This window comes from Saimiri boliviensis, chromosome 1, assembly GCF_048565385.1.
Source record: "Saimiri boliviensis isolate mSaiBol1 chromosome 1, mSaiBol1.pri, whole genome shotgun sequence".
In the NCBI taxonomy this organism is placed as follows: domain Eukaryota; kingdom Metazoa; phylum Chordata; class Mammalia; order Primates; family Cebidae; genus Saimiri; species Saimiri boliviensis.
Window position 1 is genome coordinate 84,104,143 of NC_133449.1, and position 21,244 is coordinate 84,125,386.

General features: G+C 38.8%; 2 protein-coding genes across 7 annotated transcripts in view; one reads left to right on the forward strand and one right to left on the reverse strand.

Annotated features, from left to right (window-relative positions):
* ASB3 (ankyrin repeat and SOCS box containing 3) overlaps positions 1–21,244 on the forward strand; it is a 106,916-nt gene that overhangs the window by 18,588 nt on the left and 67,084 nt on the right. For 5 of the 6 annotated variants that reach the window (XM_039464000.2, XM_039463998.2, XM_074400180.1 and 2 more), the window contains one exon: positions 14,332–14,540. In XM_039464000.2, the coding sequence (XP_039319934.1) occupies positions 14,345–14,540 (196 nt within the window). In that variant the 5' untranslated portion in view covers positions 14,332–14,344. Of the gene's footprint in view, positions 1–11,814; positions 11,831–14,331; positions 14,541–21,244 lie in introns of those variants that run through there. The other variant, XM_074400185.1, reaches the window with a different exon arrangement.
* On the reverse strand, positions 1,081–12,159 carry CHAC2 (ChaC glutathione specific gamma-glutamylcyclotransferase 2). Its single transcript, XM_003922739.3, has 3 exons — positions 11,922–12,159; positions 5,121–5,156; positions 1,081–2,245 (listed from the first exon to the last, which is right to left on the reverse strand). The coding sequence occupies exons 1-3, from the start codon at positions 12,054–12,056 to the stop codon at positions 1,862–1,864; spliced, it is 555 nt and encodes a 184-aa protein (XP_003922788.1). The 5' UTR covers positions 12,057–12,159; the 3' UTR covers positions 1,081–1,861.

Consider the following 21,244-nt stretch of genomic DNA (forward strand, 5'->3'; position numbering starts at 1 on the left):
TGAAATTAATCATTAATCTTGTTTAATCTTGTTTACCTTCTGAAAAAACAAGCAGGGTAGTGAGAGTAGTTAATTGCAGATGGGTTTTTAAAAAAGATGTTACAGAACAATCATGTGCTCCCAAGTCAGAGCAATGTGGATTTCAGCCATTTGTTAGATGCGTAACTGAGTGCAAGTTACTATGGAAACAAACTAGAGGAATTTATGCAGAAAATGAGGACATATGCCTCCATATGTCAAGTGCCTAGCACATCCTTATGAGATATTCATTAATAAATTGAGCACCCTTTCTGTTTTACAGGACAAAGTAAAATGCCTTCTGGAAAACTAATATTTAAAATGGTGGAAGATATTTAAAGTAGTTATATAGCTGAGTAAATTACTAAGTAAGATGTTATTAAATAGGAAAACATGAAAAGGACATGTAGGACAGCTTTATGTGGAAAAAAACCTCTGTACTAATTATTAATCATGCCTGGGTTTAAGGAGCTTTTAGTAAGTATCATATTAAATTTAGTTTTATACTGAAGTTTTTATGGTGAAAGATTCTAAAGAGATCATATGTCCTATTGAGAAAGAAATAACCTATAATCAGGAATAACCTGAATAGTTTGAATCAAAGTTTAATTCTATGTGAGTTAATAACTTGTTTCCTAGTTGAGTAGCAGCATACACCCAATTGATACTCTTCTTTGGATGACAAGATAAAGAAAAAGAAAGTTATGTACAAATAATCAGGTAATGCCACTTCTTAAAAAAAAAATACAATCTATGCATGTAACAAAATGGCACTTGTATCCTATAAATTTATACAAATAAAAAATTATGATTCTAGGAGGTGCTTGCTCTTGGCTTCTGCCAGAGGTTACACTTCCCAGCCTGTGGATGGCCAGACTCCGCAGGCTGTAAAATAAATGAATGAATAAATATATATACATTATGTGTGTGTGTGTGTGTGTGTGTGTGTGTGTGTGTATGTATGTAAAATATACATACATATATATATCTTGAGAGAGAGAGAGACAGACAAAGAATTCCAAAAGCTGTTTTAAAAACTAAACTTTCATTATGTATGTCATTAGTTTGTAGTATCAGAAAGCTCATTTTTTTTAGTTTTGGTATAAGATTAATAAAAAGCGAATGACAGACTACATCATTAGTGATCATAATTTGTATAATGTAATTTGTGCTTTAGTGAGTTATTTTCCATACAGTAAAATGCCTTTATTTAAAAAAGAAGAGGTACAGTACATTATAATTCCAAGGAAATTTTTATATTAAAAAATGCCAATTTTTGGCTTAAAACTGAAAAGGTTTCATTTAATACCTAAGTAACAAGGAAATTCACAATTAAGGCTGAAATACTATTCATATTACTATATATTTCTAATCATGTTATTTTAAACTTGTATATTTTAAACCATGGTTATGGAATTGTATGGGAATCTATTGAAGGCATAACCTTATATTTAATGAATTTTTGGTTTAATTCTTTAGATCTTCAAAATAGTATTGGGATATGAAACAGCAGGATTATTGTTATTCTGATAAAAACCAGACTGAACTGAGTCCTTCACTGTATTTTTCTGAAGAACTCACTTTGATGAGTAAGTGTTCAATAGCATAAAGTTAGGAAATCTTTATGTTATTAAAATTTGAATTTTCTTTCACTGTATCCCAATCTTTTGAATATATGTGTTTCAGGACATTTCCAATTAAACTATAAGTTTAGATAATATCCTGACTAGATTAAAAATAGGATCTTCAAACGTATTTCCAAATCATATTGCGATTGCGCACTGAAGTTAATTCTCTGAAGACTAAAAGCTCTGCTTGTTTAGAAAAGTCAATGATTAGTTCTTTATATGCAATTGAGATTCTGTTTCCCCTCTATACGTTCCTTTACTAATTTTTCCAAAGCGAAAAGATGCTCATCTGCTTCTTCTGGCACAAGGTTCCTAATAGAATTTGCAAGTTCAAAAAGATACTCTGTATTTCTTCCACTTGGACCAGCTGCATTAAAAATTTGTTCCGCAATGTCTTCCAGAGGTGCAGGACCAAGATAGTTAGGATTATCACATGTTCCAATATACAACAATACACTGAATGGTTTTGTTGTGGTATCTTTTGGATAAAAAATGACTGTTGTGGTTCTGTAGCCTCCTTTCTCTCTGAAGTCAAGGTATGCTTTTACTTCTTCTTCCTTTCCTACTGGCAGTCTGTAAGCAACACCCCAAACACATCCCTGTTGAAAAATGAAAAGAATACACTAGTATTTATAAGGTTAATTAAAATAGGTGATGATAGGTTGTGATCTAAGAGAGTATCTCATATATATATATTTTTTAAATTGAAATGGAGTCTTGCTCTGTTGCCCAGGCTGGAGTGCAGTGGTGTGAACTTGGCTCACTGCAATCTCCGCCTCCTAGGTTCAAGCGATTTCCCTGCCTCCTGGGTTCAAGCGATTCCCCGCCTCAGCCTCCCGAGTAGATGGGATTACAGGTGTGTGCCACCATGCCTGGCTAATTTTTGTATTTTTAGTAGAGATGGGGTTTCACCATGCTGTCCAAGCTGGTCCTGACTTCAGGTGATCTACCCACCTTGGCTTCCCAAAGTGCTGAAATACAGGTATGAGCCAACACACCCGGCTGAGAGTACCTCATATATTCTTTTCTATTTGTTTGTTTTTGAGACTAAGTCTTGTGTGTTGCCCAGGCTATGGTGCAGTGGCACGATCTTGGCTCACCACAACCTTAGCCTCCCAGGTTCAAGTGATTCCCCTGCCTTAGCCTCCGAGAAACTGGGATTGGGATTACAGGAACGCATCGCCATGTCCAGCTAAGTTTTTAGTAAAGAAGGGGTTTTGTCCTGTTGGCTAGGCTGGTCTCGAACTCCTGATCTCAAGTGATCCGCCCACCTTGGCCTTCCAGTGTGCTGGGAATATAGGTGTGAGTCACCATGCCTGGCTCTATCTTGTATATTCTTTTTTTTTTGGTGGGGGGCGGGGCGGGCGGGCGGGGCTCTAGTACTTGTCATGTATCTTGTATGTTCTTAAAAGTCAGCCAGGCGTGGTGGCTCACGCCTGTAATCCCAGCAGTTTGGGAGGCCAAAGCAGGTGGATCACGAGGTCAAGACTTCAAGCCTGGCCAAGATGGTGAAACTCTGTCTCTACTAAAAATACAAATTTTAGCCAGGCATGGCAGCAGGCACCTGTAATCCTAGCTACTTGGGAGTGTTGGGCCGGAGAACTGCTTGAACCCCTGGCGGCAGAGGTTGCAGTGAACCAAGATCGTGCCACTACACTCCAGCCTGGGTGATAGAGTGAGACTCCATCTCAACAAAAAAAAGTCAATATAGTTTTTCTTCACTTAAAGTGCACAGAGCAACATAATAAACAATAAAGGAAATAGGCCAAGGCGGGCAGATCACGAGTTCAAGAGATCAAGACCATCCTGGCTAACATGGTGAAACCCCGTCTCTACTAAAAATACAAAAAATTAGCCCGGCGTAGTGGTGCCTGCCTGTAGTCCCAGCTACTTGGGAGGCTGAGGCAGGAGAATTGCTTGAGACCGGAAAACGGAAGTTGCAGTGAGCTGGGATCGCGCCACTGCATTCCAGCCTGGCAATAGAACGAGACTCTGTCTCAAAAAAGGAAAAAAAAAAAAAAGAAATGAAGAAAATAAGCATTTTAAAATCTCTATTGTGAATAATTTCTTTGTATCATAGGCACAGCATTTTATCTTATTTTTTCTTTAATTTGGTCTTTTTCTTTAATAATGGGACTGAAAGGAAAACTACCAGGCTTTCACTTGATCATTAAAAAATTACATAGAAACAAAGTGCCATTTGTTTATTAACTGTTTAATTAGGAGTTATGAGTTACCAGTTTGAAGCTGTTTTTTATAGATGCTTTTCGTATCAATTATGAAAGCATTTCCTAATCTACACCATTATTTATCTACCATTACTAACTGCTTGATTTTTGCTTATTAAAGTCCTTTCCAAAGTTAACATTTCACAATATAAAATTCTGAATTTGTACCCAATAAATTGATGGAAAATATTTAAGAAACTGAGGATTGTTGGTTACATAAAACTTTCTGGTGCTCCAAGCTAGTTTTAAAAACACGGGTGCTACTGGGGTCTACTAGAGGGTGGAGAGTGGGAGGAGGGAGAGGATCTGGAAAAGCAACTAATGGATACTAGGCTTAATATTTATACCTGGGTGATGAAATAATCTGTACAACAAACCCCCATGACATGTTTACCTATGTAATAAACCTGCACATCCTGCACATGTACTCCTGAACTTAAAAGTTAAAAACACAAAACACGACTCACAGGTGCTATTAATACTACTAAGCAAGCAAGAAAAAAGGAATTCCTGACTTAGATTTCTGCCGAATATGAGACTCCTAGAAAAAGTAAAGAGAGCTTTTAAGGGTTCCATTTAATTCTTGATGGTAGTCTGGCTGTCTGGGGGGTACTTCCATTAATGTTAAAGGGGACCACAAAATTCTTAGTTAAACTTGTTTTTAAAACAATCCAGAAGACCGGGCGCGGTGGCTCACGCCAACATTTTGGGAAGCCGAGGCGGGTGGATCACGAGGTCAAGAGGTTGAGACCATCCTGGCCAACATGGTGAAACCCTGTCCCTACTAAAAATACAAAAATTAGCTGGACGTTTGGCATGCGCCTGTAGTCCCAGCTACTCGGGTGGCTGAGGTGGAAGAATCGCATGAACCCAGGAGGCGGAGGTTGCAGTGAGGCGAGGTTGCACCACTGTGCTCCAGCCTGGCGACAGAGCAAGACTCCGTCTCAAAAAAAACGAAACAAAAAAACCCCACAAAAAACGAGACTACATGCCATTTGTTTGTACTTCGTTGTCTACCTTTCATCCTACATTCTGACTTTTCTTATTGGCTTCATTTTCCACAAACACACACAAAAAACCCCCACAAATACAGAAAAGAATTCTAAATTGTCTTAGTTCAAACTGTAGTTCATATTGGGTAGGGCAGTTCAAATTGTCTGTGACAATTGTTAATAAAACTAAAACTGAGAAACATCTCAACATTTTATAAAATTAAAATTTACAAAAAAGAATATTTATACCATACCGCAGGATCTTCAACAAGAGTCACAACTCTTCCAGGCTGTTTTAAAAAAGGTAAAAAAAAAAAAAAAAAAATTCTGAATTAATAAAGTTCATTAAGTAGCTGGCTATTAGCAACATTTTTGACGTGGAATATTTGAACTATATTTGCCCATAAGAAGCACTATTTCTTAAGCATACGTATTTTTTATGATAAAGCTAAGAGAATCTACCTTATCTAGACTGTGTTGGTCTTTTAAATATTTCCATCAATTTATACATATTACATATATTATGTTAACTTACATGAATATATTGGAAAACAGACCAGTGACTAAGGGTCATCTAAAATGAAAGGCAAATGGAAACAGTAATGATAAATATTCTGGTTTTTCCCTTATGAAAAAATAATGTTATATATATGCCTCTGCTTCCTGGGTTCAAGTGATTCTCCTGCCTCAGCCTCCCGAGTAGCTGGGATTACAGGCATGCACCTCCATGCCTGGCTCATTTTTTGTATTTTTAGTAGAGATGGGGTTTCACCATATTGGTCAGGTTGCTCTCGAACTCCTGACCTCACGATTTGCCTGCCTTGGCCTCCCAAAGTGCTGGGATTACAGGTATGAGCCACCGCGCCCAGCCATAATGTTATATTTTTATTTTATTTTTTGTTTTTTAATTTTTTGAGTTGTAGTTTCACTCTTGTTGCCTAGGCTGGAGTGCAATGATGAGATCTCGGCTCACTGCAACCTCCAACTCCCCAGTTCAAGTGATTCTCTTATCTCAGCCTTACGAGTAGGTGGGATTACAGGTGCCTGCCATCGCACCCAGCTAATTTTTATATTTTTAGTAGAGACGGGGGTTTCACCATGTTGACCAGGCTGATATTGAACTCCTGACCTTAGGTGATCCACCTTCCTTGGCCTCCCAAAGTGTTGGGATTACAGGCGTGAGCCACCACTCCCGGCCTTTAGTTTTATTAGGGGGAAAAAATGACATCAAGTGTGCTTTCCTATGGGGAAGTGGCTTTCAAACTTTTAGTGTAGATCAAAATGACCCGGAGGGCTTGACAAACGCATTGTTAGGCCATAAATACCTCCAGAGCTTCTGATTCTGTAGGTCTGGAGCTGTTTTAAGAATTCGTGTATATAACAACTTTCCTGCCGATTCCAGAAATTGTTTGGGGGCTTATACTTTTAAGAACCACTGCTACCAGGTTATATTAAGAGGCTTTAAGTGTGAGAGAATGAATGATTTATACTTCTGAGTTATGAAGTGCTCTTAACTTTCTGTATATGGTAATGGGTACTTCAAGGCAGGCATTCCTTTTACATTCATATATGAACTTTATATTAGAATTGGCCTATTTGTGTAGTTCTTATATGGGACAGTCAGACCATCTGTGTTCTAGGCAATTTTATTTTTTTGGTTTTAACACAGCTCAGTTGACAGTTATATGGAAAGCTTCACTTTTTACTATTCAACTTGAGATTGAAATGAGATATTATCAAGCCAAAACAAATTTTGTTTGTTCTTCCATTTCAAAGACTGATAAAACAGTCTTTGTTTATAAATGGAAAGCCTTAGAGAAAGTCCAGACTTGGAATGTTCCATACTTTAAGGCACAAAGGTGACTTATATCAGTGCCTGCAAGCTTTTTTTAAAAATAAAATTCGTCCACATAGTACCAAAGGCTGTATATGTACTGATACCTGAACATCATTCATGGGAACGCTAAGTCGTAAGCTACAGTTTTACCTATTTGTATGCCCAGTGTCTGGCACATAGTGACCGTGAATCTTTCAGGCATTTGTGTCATCTTTGTTGATATTTCCTTCTAGTCTTTATCTGTTCATATAGATAATTCATAATCGTGGAACACATGGGATTTTGGATTATCATTTCTCATTTAATTTTCCTGTTAGTCTTCTCATACATTTTAATAGGGATAATATTGTATCACTGATGAACTGTAAACATTTGTGTGTCTTGGACATTCAGATTTCTGACTTGTTTTTAAGATAACGCTATAATGAGGGTACATATATTGGTGAGGGTCAAGTAGATATTGCCATAGTACTTTCCATTTCAAAGTGAATTAGAAGTTATTTACTGCATACCTATTCTGTGCTGTGGAGAAGTAATCTTGATTCTTGCTTCCAGTAGCTTATGTTGTCATTCTAGAATGCAAACTAACGTGAAATAAATTGAGCTTACGGGCTAAGATGTATGGTATTTATTAAGTGCAGTAAGAATTTTGAGTCTTAGGTGATCATAAAGACCCCTATTCTGGTGAAAGGACATGACTCACAATTCATGAATCCTTAGAGGCAGGACTACACGAGACCAAGAGTCTGACTTTAGCAGAGGAGATGATTCAGAAAGATGACTGGAGAAACAGGGTGAAATCAGATTAGAAAAGCCAAAGAGCAGATTTGAAATTAATGGGCAGTGGAAATAAGCTACCGAAATTTGAGAGAAGTTGGCAGTTAAGGAGCTACTACAGAACTTGGGTAGTAGGTGACTGGCATGATGAAAGAAATGCTTTGGAACAATTAGGTTGATAAAGTATGTAGTACTCAAGTTAAAGTGGAAGGAGGAAGTGCACGGTAGATGATGTTATTGGTACAGCTGACAAGTTTGGCACTCCATCTCTCCTTGTTTCCCCTTGCATCCAGCCCTGTAACCAATTCTTGGTAACTGTCTTTAGAGGGTTATCTGAGTCTAGTTCTATCTTCTGGTAGCTTCCTTAAGGATTTTCCTGCCCGACTTTAGTTTTGCTTCCTTCCAGTCTGTTCTGTAGTTGGGCCCAGGATAACTTTCTGGTGTAAAAATTGGGCGAGTCACTCTCTTGCTTCAAAATTTTCATAGTTGTGATGTTCTACAGCATAAAATAAAAATCCTTGGCTGGGCATGGGTGGTTCATGCCTGTAATCTCAGCACTTTAGAAGGCTGAGGCAAGCAGATGGCTTGAGCCTACGAGTTTGAGACCAGCCTGGGCAATATGGTGAAACCCTGTCTCTACCAAAAATGCAAAAAATTAGCCAGGCATGGTGCCCATGCACCTGTGGTGTCAGCTACTTAGGGAGGCTGAAGCGGGGAGGATCACTTTAGTCTGGGAGGTTGAGTTTGTAGTGAGTCATGATTATGCCACTGTATTCCAGTCTGGGTGACAGAGTGAGACCCTGTCTCTTAAAAAAAAAAAAATTCTTTAGCATGACTTAACTACAAACCTAATTTCTTTCCATTTTTACCCTGAAGTTTTACTGAATTAATTTGTAACTCTTTTTTTTTTTTTTTTTTTTTTGAGACGGAGTTTCGCTCCTGTTACCCAGGCTGGATGGTCTCGATCTCTTGACCTAGTGATCCACCCGCCTCAGCCTCCTCAAAGTGCTGGGATTACAGGCGTGAGCCACCGCGCCCGGCTAATTTGTAACTCTTAAAAACACTCATATATTTGAATATACTGGTGCCTAGTACAGAATGCCTGTCTCCCTTTTATTTGCCTATATCATCTGCCCACTTCCTCCATAAAGTCCGGGCATTATCTCTCCAGATGGACTTAGCAACTCCTTCTCCTAAACTCTTACTGCCCCTTCATTTGTTTTCCTTATAGCACTTATCAAGTATTTTTGTTTGCATAACTGTCTCCCACTTATGTAAGTGCTTAGTAGTAATTATTGAAAAGAAGTAGTGAAGTTTTAGATTGAGGTGGTGGCTGGTGGAACACAAAACACAAAGGAGTATGCAGGGAGTGATTTTAAGGGGAAATAAATGGAATCCTGTGACTGCTTTGGATGATACAGACATGAACTACTGGCACTATAATAAATAAAATTACTTGGAGGCTGGGCGTGGTGGCTCATGCCTATAGTCCCAGCACTTTGGGAGGCTGAAGCGGGTGGATTGCTTGAGGCCAGGAGTTCAAGACCAGCCTGACCAACATGGCAAAACCCCATCGCTACTAAAAATACAAAAATTAGCCAGGCGTGGTGGTGCATACCTGTAATCCCAGCTACTCAGGAGGCTGAAGCAGGAGTATCACTTGAACCCGGGAGGCAAAGGTTGCAGTGAGCGCAGAACCTGTCACTGCACTCCAACCTGAGTGACAAGAGACTCCATCTCCAAAAAAAAAAAAGGAAGAAAGAAAGAAAATTACTTGGAAATATTTTCTAAAACTTAAACTCTTGTTCTCAGTATGTTACTGAGAAACATCTACCTGAATGAGTTTAGAGGATGTAAAATATGAGTCATGATGGATGTTTTCATTGTGTAACGAGTAATGTTTCTGATCTACAAAAGTTAGAAATCTAGTCAATGTTTATGATTGTCTCTTGCATTAAAATATTTCTTTTTAAAATTGTAATATATTCTATTTGATGTGTGAAAAACATTTAAATAAAATACTTTGATGAGAAACTGCCAGTTTTGTGAGATAATAAGGCTGGCAATCCATTTTAATTAAAAATGTGAGGTAAAATTATGATGTTCTTTCCATTTTTTTAAAACAGAACAGTAAATGTAATTAGATTACAGTTTAATTTGCTAGGATAAATTCTTTAAATAAAAGTAGCTGTAAAAACGTTAGCCAGTGCAGCTTTGCCCCCTTACTTTGCTTTCCTATATTTTAGTATAAAGAGATACTGGCTTTTATAGCTCCTTTTAGTTTTTATTTGAGATGGAGTTTCACTCTTGTTATCCAGGTTAGAGTGCAATGTGCGATCTCGGCTTACTGCATTCTCCACCTCCCAGGTTTAAGCGATTCTTCTGCCTCAGCCTCCCGAGTAGCTGGGATTACAGGCATGTGCTACCACACTCAGCTAATTTTGTATTTTTAGTAGAAATGGGGTTTCTCCATGTTGGTCAGGCTGGTCTTGAACTCCTGACCTCAGGTGATCTGCCCGCCTTGTAGCCTCCCAAAGTGCTAGGATTACAGGCGTGAGCAACCGTGCCTGGCCCAGCTCCTTTCTCCTTTTAAAGAATCATGGACTGTTGTATTGACTAGGCAACTTCTAATCATCAGTCTATTCTGACAGCATACATATTTCAGTGTGCTATGTAACACACAGCACATTTTGGTCAAAAGACTGTAGTAGTAAAATATGTTTTTGTAACCACATACATAAATATTTAGTATTTGGTCATTATAATTGGAGCCTGGGCTAAAGGTTTTCTCCTCAGAATGGCCATTTTAAATATTCATATCAAACTGACAATTCTCAAACTCCTGGCCTTAAGCAGTCCTCCTGGCTCAAACTTCCAAAGTGTTGAGATCACAGGTGTGAGGCATCAGGCCTAGCCAAAACTGACAACTGAAAAGGCATTTTATTTACTTTAGTTCGTTAATGTCTTGAATATTGTTTTAGAAGATTCTTGGAGATACTTTGGCTTTGACATTTCTCTTGATCTATAAATGTGCATTTACCCTAAGCCATTTCCCCCTTTTCAAGTCATGCTGTCCAACATGCCAGTAGGCCAGTATAGTCTACCTAAAAGCCAAGTTCTTAATTGACCAACTCAAGTTAAAAATGGAATGGCTTCGGCCGGGCGCGGTGGCTCAAGCCTGTAATCCCAGCACTTTGGGAGGCCGAGGCGGGTGGATCACAAGGTCAAGAGATCGAGACCATCCTGGTCAACATGGTGAAACCCCGTCTCTACTAAAAAAATACAAAAAATTAGCTGGGCATGGTAGTGCGTGCCTGTAATCCCAGCTACTCAGGAGGCTGAGGCAGGAGAATTGCCTGAACCCAGGAGGCGGAGGTTGCGGTGAGCCGAGATCGCGCCATTGCACTCCAGCCTGGGTAACAAGAGCGAAACTCCGTCTCAAAAAAAAAAAAAAAAAAAAAAAAAAAAATGGAATGGCTTCTAACTCAGGTTCTTTTCATGAATTGTGTCTCTTTTATGAGCATGTGGAAACTACTTTAGAGCCCCAATCTTTTTCCCTTTTCCATTGACCAGTTTCCAAATTATTAGTTACCTCAATCTTAGTTTTCTTTATGAATTAGTTGTTTGGCAGCCGGTACAGAGCTGATTTGCATAAGCAGTGAGCTGCTGCTAATTGTCTACACATATATTGAGATTTATGCTTTGTATGACCGACTGAAAAGTGGATCAAATAACTTACATTTCATATTGTAAGAACCATCAAGAAACTAACATTAAAATGTTAGATATAGTAATAAATTTGGTACTGTGTTACTAATGCAACCAGAAATTCACTTAACTTCGCTAGTACCTGAAAACCAAAATGAGTTCCTTAATAACCAGAGAAAAATTTGAAACTCGTTCTTCTGCGATCCTAGGTATCAGAAAAATAAAACTTTTGAGAGATGTAAAGAAATCCTAGAAGTAACATGCATGTTTAATCGCAAACCTATGAAAGTCTGCTAGAATGCAGAAATGCCAACAAATTTAATTGCTAAAAAGCTGAATTTGCAACTTGATTTTAGTATTTCAACTCTGTGGTGACACGAAAAAATTCATCTTCCCGCCAGTGGGATTTTTTATTTCTTTTGGCAGAGGTTGTGGAGAGATGGAGCCCCCTCTCCGCACTCAGCCTGGTGCCAGCTCGAGTGCCTGTGCCCGCGCTTCTCGCGGCATCAAGAACCACCGGCATCTTAAGTAGCTTCGGAAGGAGTGCCCGGGCTGGATAGAGATGGCGGGCAGGTAGCAGGGAAAATGTACAGAAATAAGTGTCACCCCAAGCCATGTACTTGGCCCCCAATAAACGCTAGGGTATGGCTCCCGCGCAGCTGGGTGGTGGGTGTGGAGTTGGGGAGCGGGGGTCCGGGGGGCAGTAAGTGTGGGGAGCTGGCCGGCGCCTCACCTTGCCGGGGACCCCGCGGTGGTCCGTGCTGCCCTGCCAGAAACGCCTGCTGTAGTTTGTGATGTATCCGACCAGCTTGTCCTGATAGGGAAAATCCACCTTCCAGATCAGGGACCCGTAACCAAAAACCCACATCTTTTCCGCGGCGCCTCTGCCACGGCGGCCTTGAACCCTAGTTGCCGCCGCGCCGCGGGGGACTGTAGCCTCCGGTACGCGAGTAACCGGCTGCTCCGGGCGCAGGCGCGATGGCCACTGTTGGCGCAAAGCGCACTGGGAGTTTAAATCCAGAAAGGTTTTCCAGCTGGGTTTCAGTCAGCTTTATTTTATTTCCTTGATTAGTGGGTCAAGAGGCATTGACCTTCCGTGTAGTAAGCAATGGATTCTTTTACAGCCTCCGTAAATCACCCTAATCTACCTTTAGTATGCTTGTATAGAGAACTACAATACCCACAATTCTTGCGGAGGTGTGTAGCTCTGAAATTGGAACTTGGCTTATTTCTAACGGGGCCGAGGAAGGAGAAAAGGACAGTAGTCGTCACTCTTGCTGTCCAAATACGGAGGCGGTGTACCGGCACCGCAGGTAGCACCTAGAAACACATTTTGTTCTGCTTTGGAAATTAGATTTTTGCCATATAACAGCAGCCAGAGGAATGTAATCCATATTTAATTTTATGTCCTGGAAAAAAATGTGTTTTGCCTTTCAAATAAAAGCAGAAAGTTTACAATAAATGTTTACGTCTGTGAAAGAGTAGCTGCCTTTTCAATGGGAATTGTTTATATATTTAAATTTTACACAGTCTTATTCATCTTTAGCATCCTCAGTGGCTTTTTCACAAAAGAGCAGGCAAATGTTCTTAACTTGGGGTTCCAGTAAAGGCTTTGGAAATGAGCTGGGGAACCTGCTGAAATTGTGTACAAAATTTGGAGTGTACACTTTTCTGGGGCGATCTACAGCTTTCATGAGTTTTTCAACGGGGTCAAGGATCCTAAAAATTTTTGAAGATCTGCTGGTTAGAGCTATTGCTGCAAACTGTTCTTTAGGAAACTCACTTGGACTATCATGACCGTGTGTGTGCGCGCGCGCGCGTGTGTGAAAACAGAAGCCACAAATGATTGTTCTTTCTTGAAGATTTCTATACTATGGTCTTGAATGCTGAAGCACTCAAGATTCAAGGGGTATTACTTGTTTTCTTATAAAGAAATCAGCAGGAAGCTGGCACCAAAAAACTGCTCGCCCCAAAACAGGTCTTTTCCTATTTTCTCTAAGTTGTAGTTCCATATTGCCTGACATGGTTGCTAACCCTCCTTTTTTGAAAAATTTTGAATATGCAGAAAAGTTAGATTAAAAGAGTGTAGTGACCAGTACCTTTCATCTAGATCCAGTAATTTGCATTTTGCACAGTTGCTTTACTTCCTTTTTTCTCTATATTTTTAAATGAAAAATATTTGAAGTACGTTGCATGTGTTATGATATTTTACTGCCACATACTCTATATGTGTCTTATAAGAATAAGGACATTCATCCTAGAACAAGTTCCCTAAAAAAAAGAATAAGGACATAATAACTGTGATACCGTTATCACATTTAAGAAAATAAACAATAATTTGTCATCAAATATGTATTCCATATCTAAACTGCTTCATAGTCGCTAGCAAGAAATTATGTCTTTGAGAGAGTCACATGAGAGCTATACTGGACTCTGACTGCAGGGAAACTTGAAGTGAGCACTGGAGAGAGATGATGATATGGGCAAGAATTCTGTGAAGAAATTGTGGGATATGTAGGAAAGCAGGACTCATCCCTTTATGATGTTCTCTGTTTCAGTATGCTCAGTCAGTGAGACTATTTGGTCAAACATAGAGAGCCTGAGTGTTTAACTTCTTCTGGAAAGGACCAGCAAGTACAGGAAGACTAGAATGACACCTGTCTTGCACTGCTTTTCTGGCCTTTTTGGGTTCAGTTGTTTCCTATAGAGGGCTATATATTGAGAGTGAGCATTGTCAGTAGTTGAATGGCCATCTCTGCATAATGCAGTGTACACTGGGGATTAACTAGAGGTGCTCTCATTAATGGAGCACCAGAGAGTACATTGTGGTTGGATATGAACAGAAGCTGAAGCCTGCTGGAAATTGCTTCTCAAACATTTCCAGAGGAGGAAAGATAGAACACTTAGAAATCCCTTTATGTTTTTAGTAGGAACAGTCCAAGGAATTCTAATCCGCCAAACAGAGGAACTTCCTTGTTTAGGCACCAGCAGAGACTGTGGCATGGCAGTCACTTTCTGTATTGTGGGCCATTCTTCAGCAGTCATGTGAGAGATGCTAGGCAGGCCCACCATGATCTGCTTGTCTTTAGGAGTGAAGTGTTGTTTCATTGACTGTAGTATCATCCTTCTACCTTGTTTTGTAGACTGGTCAAACAAATGGATTTTACAGAAGCTTATGTGGACACGTGCTCTACAGTTGGACTTGCTGCCAGGGAAGGCAATGTAAAAGTCTTAAGGAAACTGCTCAGAAATGGCCGAAGTGTCGACGTCGCTGATAACAGGGGATGGATGCCGATTCATGAAGCAGCTTATCACAACTCTGTAGAATGTTTGCAGATGTTAATTAATGCAGGTAAAGTAAATTCAAGGTATAGAGGCTTTGCCTACAAGCTGGATTAATAAAACATAAAAAAGATAATATATTACTTATTAACAGTAGTATTTGTTTCCCTTTCTATAGTCATAAAATAACTGCCTGAATTTATTTATTAAGGATGGTAAGATTGCCTGCCTTGGATTCAATTAGTATGATATTCTAGTTGGACATCTTATATGGAAGTGCCTCTGTCTAGCCTCTTTTTATTGACTGAGCTAGGTAATGTGGGAGAAGTAGTCTGTCGTTTGAATTTAAATATTTGATATTTACTGGTCATGATTATTCTTTGTTCCTTTACCAGACAGAAGGAATAATTGCACTGACATTGAGGATGTGTTTTGATTGCATTAGTCTTTTTATTTTTAAACACTTTTTAATACTTTTTCAAATTTTACAGCTACTTGGCATGAGACAAGATGCCTGCCCTCCTGAGGCTTTTTCTTGTCACGGGAAACAGGTGACAAATGTCTAAACAAACAAGATACATTTTAAAAGGTGAAAGTGTAATGGAGAAAATCAAACAAAATAGAGACAATAAATGGGATAGAGAAGAATGTGTGCTATTAATAATAATGTGCTATTGCGCATATCTTTACATCTCTGCATTCAGTGACTTCCTGCTTGGGATCAGCCATAGTAGGAATATTTACACCACAGAAATAAGCCAGTGCTACCAACCAGTGCTATAAACTGGGCATTCTTCCTCTGGACAGCTAGTTGTTAAATGTTAACCAGCACACTACTGAGTGAAGGGCATTGACTAAAGGCAAGATTCTGACGTTTAGTAGAGAGGGGGTAGGAAGAAACAAGGTGGTGATTGAGGATTGCTTTGTAGTAGTCATTGTGGCACATGCTTAATTTATTTTATTTAATATATGTAAAAGTGCTGTTAGAGGCAGTATTATCCTCATTTTATTGGTGAAAAGACCAAGGCTCAGAGAAGTTGACTTGTAAAAGGTTACATAATAAACTAGGGTATTTGATTTGAACCCATTTCTCTGACTCTAAAACCCTTTTTTTCCCCTGTCATACCATGCTTCTAACATTTAATTGAATTAAACATTTCTAGCATTCAGTTAATTTAAATTAAAGGCACTAGAATACTCTGCATTGTAACACTCAGCAAACCATTTACATTTCATTGATCGTGGAAATTCAGAACCTCTTCCCTGCATACTTATCACCAGGTATAGGTGCTTAAAATGTAGACTTCTGGATCCATAGCTCATCAGAACTACGAATTTGTTACCTCCTGGACCGGAAAGGAAATAATCTTACATTGTTTTTGGTAGTGGTCGGTGTTTTTTTTTTTTTTTTTTTTTTTTCCCTTTTTCTTTCTTTCTTTTTTAAAAATCTTAACAGGTAAGAGATGGTAAGGCTAAACTCTCTAAATCATAATGAAGGAAATTTGTCATGATTGTTTTTAAAGTCACATGTTCAAGTGTCTGTTGTCTGTTATAGTCGAACGTTTGAAGATACCGGAAAAATAGTTGTTATTCCTCTAATTTCAAATGCTTAAGATATGTTTTCAGAATCTGTTGGAAGTTAACTATAAAGCTTAAGTTCCCAAACTATTTATAGTAATAAATAAAGGCATGAGTTTGAATATCCTTTTCTAGTCAAAAAGTTCATTTCCAATATACAGTTACATCTCTTCTTCATATAGGAATAGTGTAGTTTATGTTACAGATTTTTTTCCCTTTATCTGCTGGGTAAAGTTAGATATGCTTTTGACTAAAAGCATTTGAAATGGCTGTTTAAATTCATCTCTACAGTTGTCCCTTGGTATCCACAGGGAACTGGTTCCAAAATGCCCACAGACACCAAAATTCATAGATGCTCACGTTCTGCATTCTGCCCTGAAGATAGGAAAATGTGCTATATGCAGATACAAAAAGCCCTCTATTTGTGGGTTCCTCATCCCACAAATGCTTTATCTTCCGTCCTCTTGGTTGAATCTGCGGATGCAAAACCTGTGGATACAGAGGCCTGACTGTATTTTATTTTTTTCTGAGATGAAGTCTTGCTGTGTCACCCAGGCTGGAGTGCAGTGGTGTGATCTCAGCTTACTGCAACCTCCACCTCCCAGGTTTAAGCGATTCTCCTACCTCAGCCTTCCAAGTAGCTGGGATTACAGGTGTGTACCACCAATGCCTGGCTATTTTTTTCGTATTTTTAGTAGAGACAGGGTTTCACCATTTTGGTCAGGCTGGTCTCAAATTGCTGACCTCAAGTGATCCATCCACCTTGGCCTCTCAAAGTGCTAGGATTACAGGTGTGAGCCACTGTATCCGGTTCCAACTGTATTTTCTTTTAGAAGTTTTAATTATCAGTTTCATCATTAATGACCATCCTTTTTTGAACTTGAGTTTTTGGAGGATAAGATAGCTGTACATAGTTACTTGAATAGTTGATATAAATGGCCAAATTAAACATTTTCACTGTATTTTTTATTAGAATTCACCATTATGAAGTAAACTGGATAAATACATTTTTTTTTTTTGTAGTATGTACACAGGGACTATAGTAGAAGTAGAGAGGTAGGAAGTAGAGTTTGCAGAGGTTGGGAAGCAGCCATGTGAATTATTTTAGGAGATGGTGAGTGACATGTTCGGGCTTATTTTTCCATGAGTTTGATTTTTTTCTGTAGTATTCTTAGAGTTGAAACTAATGTCCAAAATTTTATTAGATTTGCTTATCTGATTCACTAACTAGAAAAGTCAGATTAGAGTGGGGCAGTAGGGATACATGGTTTATTGGTTGTTTTAAAAAATATCCTATATACTCTTCTGGTTCCCTTGCCTTTTGTAAACTAGGTAAAGTCTATACTTTATTCAGAGTCCCTACCTTTTTATAAAGATTATAATTTAATCTCTGGATGATTCTAGTTCTGGAACATTGACCAGTGAGGAATGATAGTGGATTTCTTTTTGTAAAACATTTACCTAGTGTAAAGTTATATATGAGGAGGTATTTTTAAATGATGGTAAAGTACAAATGTTTTTGGTCTTGAAGAGTGAAGACCAGACCATTGAGCCTCTTGTGCTCAGTGATAAGAGCACCATTCTTAGATTGGTAGCAGTTAACTTGATACTATGGGTTAATCCCAAAAGTTTCTGAAGCAAGTTTGACATTTCTGTCTTTTAACTTGCCATATCTGTATTTTATATGATTCATAATTTTCTTGTTCCTTGTGGTTCCACAGGTATATATAAAGTGTTTTTTGTTTTTTTGTTTTTTTTTTTTTTTTGGTGACACAGGGTCTTCCCCTGTCTTCCACGCTGGAGTGAAGCGGTATGATCTTGGCTTACTGCAGCCTCCGCCTCCTGGGTTCAAGTGATTCTCCAGCCTCAGCCTCCCAAGTAGCTGGGATTATAGGAGCCCACCACCAGGCCAGGCTAATTTTTGTATTTTTAGTAGAGATGGGGTTTTACCATGTTGGCCAGGATGGTCTTGATTTCTTCATCCCATGATCTGCCCACCTCGGCCTTCCAAAGTTCTGGGATTACAGGCTTGATCTCCTGCTCTCGGCTGGTTTGTCTAATATTAATACGCTGACAGAGATTCCTTAAAGATAATTAGTACACCAAAATATGAAGGTATGTAGGCCTACACAAATAAAATGAAAATACCTAAACTGGTTTGAAGAGTTTTACTTCACTGTCTCTTCAGTTTAGGTATGGAATCCATTCTGAGTACCATACATAGTCTTCTGACTAAAGTTGGAAAAGAACATTCAAGTGTGGTGTAGATTATGTGGTTTAATATGCATACATATTTTTGTATTTCTTAAATATTTCATTTTAGTTTTCTGTTGAACATATTAGCACAAATAACAAATTTACTTGTCTTTTCTCCTGTAGTGGAGATTGAGTGTAATGGGTGTTGAGATTTTATGAAGCTTGTCATCCTGGAGGGCAGTAATGATCTTCACTGGCAATTAACCATGCCATTCAATAATAAGTCATTTGCTAACTAAAAGTCACTTAAAATCTTATCATTGGCCGGGCGCAGTGGCTCAAGCTTGTAATCCCAGCACTTTGGGAGGCCGAGGCGGGTGAATCACGAGGTCGAGAGATCGAGACCATCCTGGTCAACATGGTGAAATCCCGTCTCTACTATAAATACAAAAAATTAGCTGGGCATGGTGGCACGTGCCTGTAATCCCAGCTACTCAGGAGGCTGAGGCAGGAGAATTGCCTGAACCCAGGAGGCGGAGGTTGCGGTGAGCCGAGATCGCGCCATTGCACTCCAGCCTGAGTAACAAGAGCGAAACTCCGTCTCAAAAAAAAAAATCTTATCATTATTAAGCATATAGCTAACAAATTTATTTGGCTAGTAAATGATCTAGCTCATAGTATTTTTTATTAGTTAATGTTAATAAGAAGATTTGCACTAATACTGGGCACAGTAACTGATGCTGAAGTTCCTTAGGCAAATATATTGTTGTACCGTAGTGATTAGGAGTTATGGTCAGATGGACCTGGATTCTATTGACTCTTCCCATTTTATTGTTGTGACTTTGGACAGGTCTTTTAACCTCGAAGTCGTTTAGTTTTTTCATCTTTTAGACAGAAATATTCCGTTGTTCTAGCTCAGGCCAGAAACTCTGGATCATCATTAATTCCTTTCTTTTTCTCATATTTCTCATCTAGTCAGTCAGCAAATTAGTTTGTATATGTGTATGTCTATATTTGTGTGTATGAAAACACACGCACATAATCAGATCACTTCTCACTACTATTAAGACCTTTGTCAGAGCCACATCTCTTGTCTAGGTTGCTATAATAGCATCTTAATAGATCTTCTCTGTCTGCCATTGCTCCCTCTCCATCCCGTGACAGGCCACCCCAATATATTAGAAGGATCCTTTTAAAATACATCAGACCAAGTCACTCTTCTGCTCAAAACTGTATAATATCTCCCCACTTCATTCTGAGTGAAAACACTGTTGCATATTATTTTATAGTAGAAATGTAAAGTAATTTATATAACCATTTTCCTATTGATAGACATTTTATTTCCTAAAGTTTTGCTGTTATAACTAGTGATTCAGTGAACATCTTTATGTGTATATCTTTGTGCTGTACACATGGTTGAGCATTTCTGTAGGATGGAGTTTTAGAAGTGCAATTACTGGTTTAATTAGAGTTTTCCGGAGAAATAGAACCAGTAGAATGTATATAAATAGACAAGAGAGGATTTACTATAGGAATTGGCTAATGTGATTATGGGAGCTGAACCAGGGGAAGTGATGGTATAACTCTCAGTCTGAAGCCATAGGACTGGGAACTGGGGTGGATGTGGGAGGCCACTGGTAGAAGTCCTGGAGTTTGAAGTCCTGATGATCAGAATCTCCAGTATCCAAGGGCAGAAGGAGATACATATCCTAGCTCAAAAGAGAATGAATTGTGTCCCTCTGCCTTTTTTTTCTTTTAGGTCCTTAAAGGATTAGATGATGGCCACTCACACTGGTGAGGGCAGATTTTGTTTATTCAGTCTAGTGATTCAGATGGTAATGTCTTCCTGAAACATCTTCAGGGCAAATTCCCTGGGCATGATGGCTCCCATAATCCCAGCTACTCTGGACGTTGAGGCAGGAGAATCTATTGAACCCAGGAGGTGGAGTTGGAGGTGGAGGTTGAGGTTGCAGCGAGCGGAGATTCCACCACTGCACTGCAGCTTGGGCAACAAGAGTGAAACTCCAACTCAAAAAAAAAAAAAGAGAAAACCAGGATCTGAGGACTGGGTGTGCTTGTTCTCGTTGCTACTGGACTATCATTGATTTTAAGCCCTTTCAGCAGAAAGATCTAGAAAATATATTTATCTATTATTAACCAAATATGTACACATCTATAATTATTTCCATGTATAGCCATCTGTCTCCATATTAAGCTAAACATGAATTCATACTGATGTCTGGACTCTAATACAGAACCACATGGTTTATTCTAGCCTTCCCTGTTTCCTTATCTGTAACCTTCCTCTCCAACAGTTAGAAACCTGGCTCCCAGCTCTGCCATCTGTTGATTTATTTGTTTGCTCTTAGTATTCATGTGGAGTGGTTTCAGAATTGTTAATCTCTGCTCCTAGAAACAGCTTTACCAACTAGACTGCAGTGTTTATGTGCAGTTCGTTTTGTCTTTGTCTTACAGTTTTCAGTTGTAGCGTCATTTATCAAAGTTATGTAGGCCAGCATCTTTTTTCTCTACCTCTCAGTGTGGTTATGACATATATTTGTAATCCAATTATATTCTTTTGTTACAGTCTGCATTCTCTCCTAGGATTCCCCTTCCTTTAATCTCCTGGTTGATTTTTTAAAAATTGCATACATTAACGTGCACTCTTGCTGCTGTAAGGCATAATATTTAAATGGCCAGGATTAAACTTTATCCCTTTTTTTTCTTTGTAAGTGGAAGAGAACATCTAAGTTTCTTGGCTTCCATAATATAACACTGGTCTAGGTCTCCTACTGTTTAGCAATCATCTTTCTTAGTCTATTGCTTTTGTTGATTGCTTTTCCTGATGGATACCTTCCTTTCTGCATTTGTACCAGGATCACATTACTTTTCTTTTTCTAACTTTAAGACATGGTTTAATATATAGTAAATCTGCACACGCTTCAGTGCTTGTCTGGGTCGTTTTTCTAAATTCTTTGTTACTCTTACCTGCCCTATTGA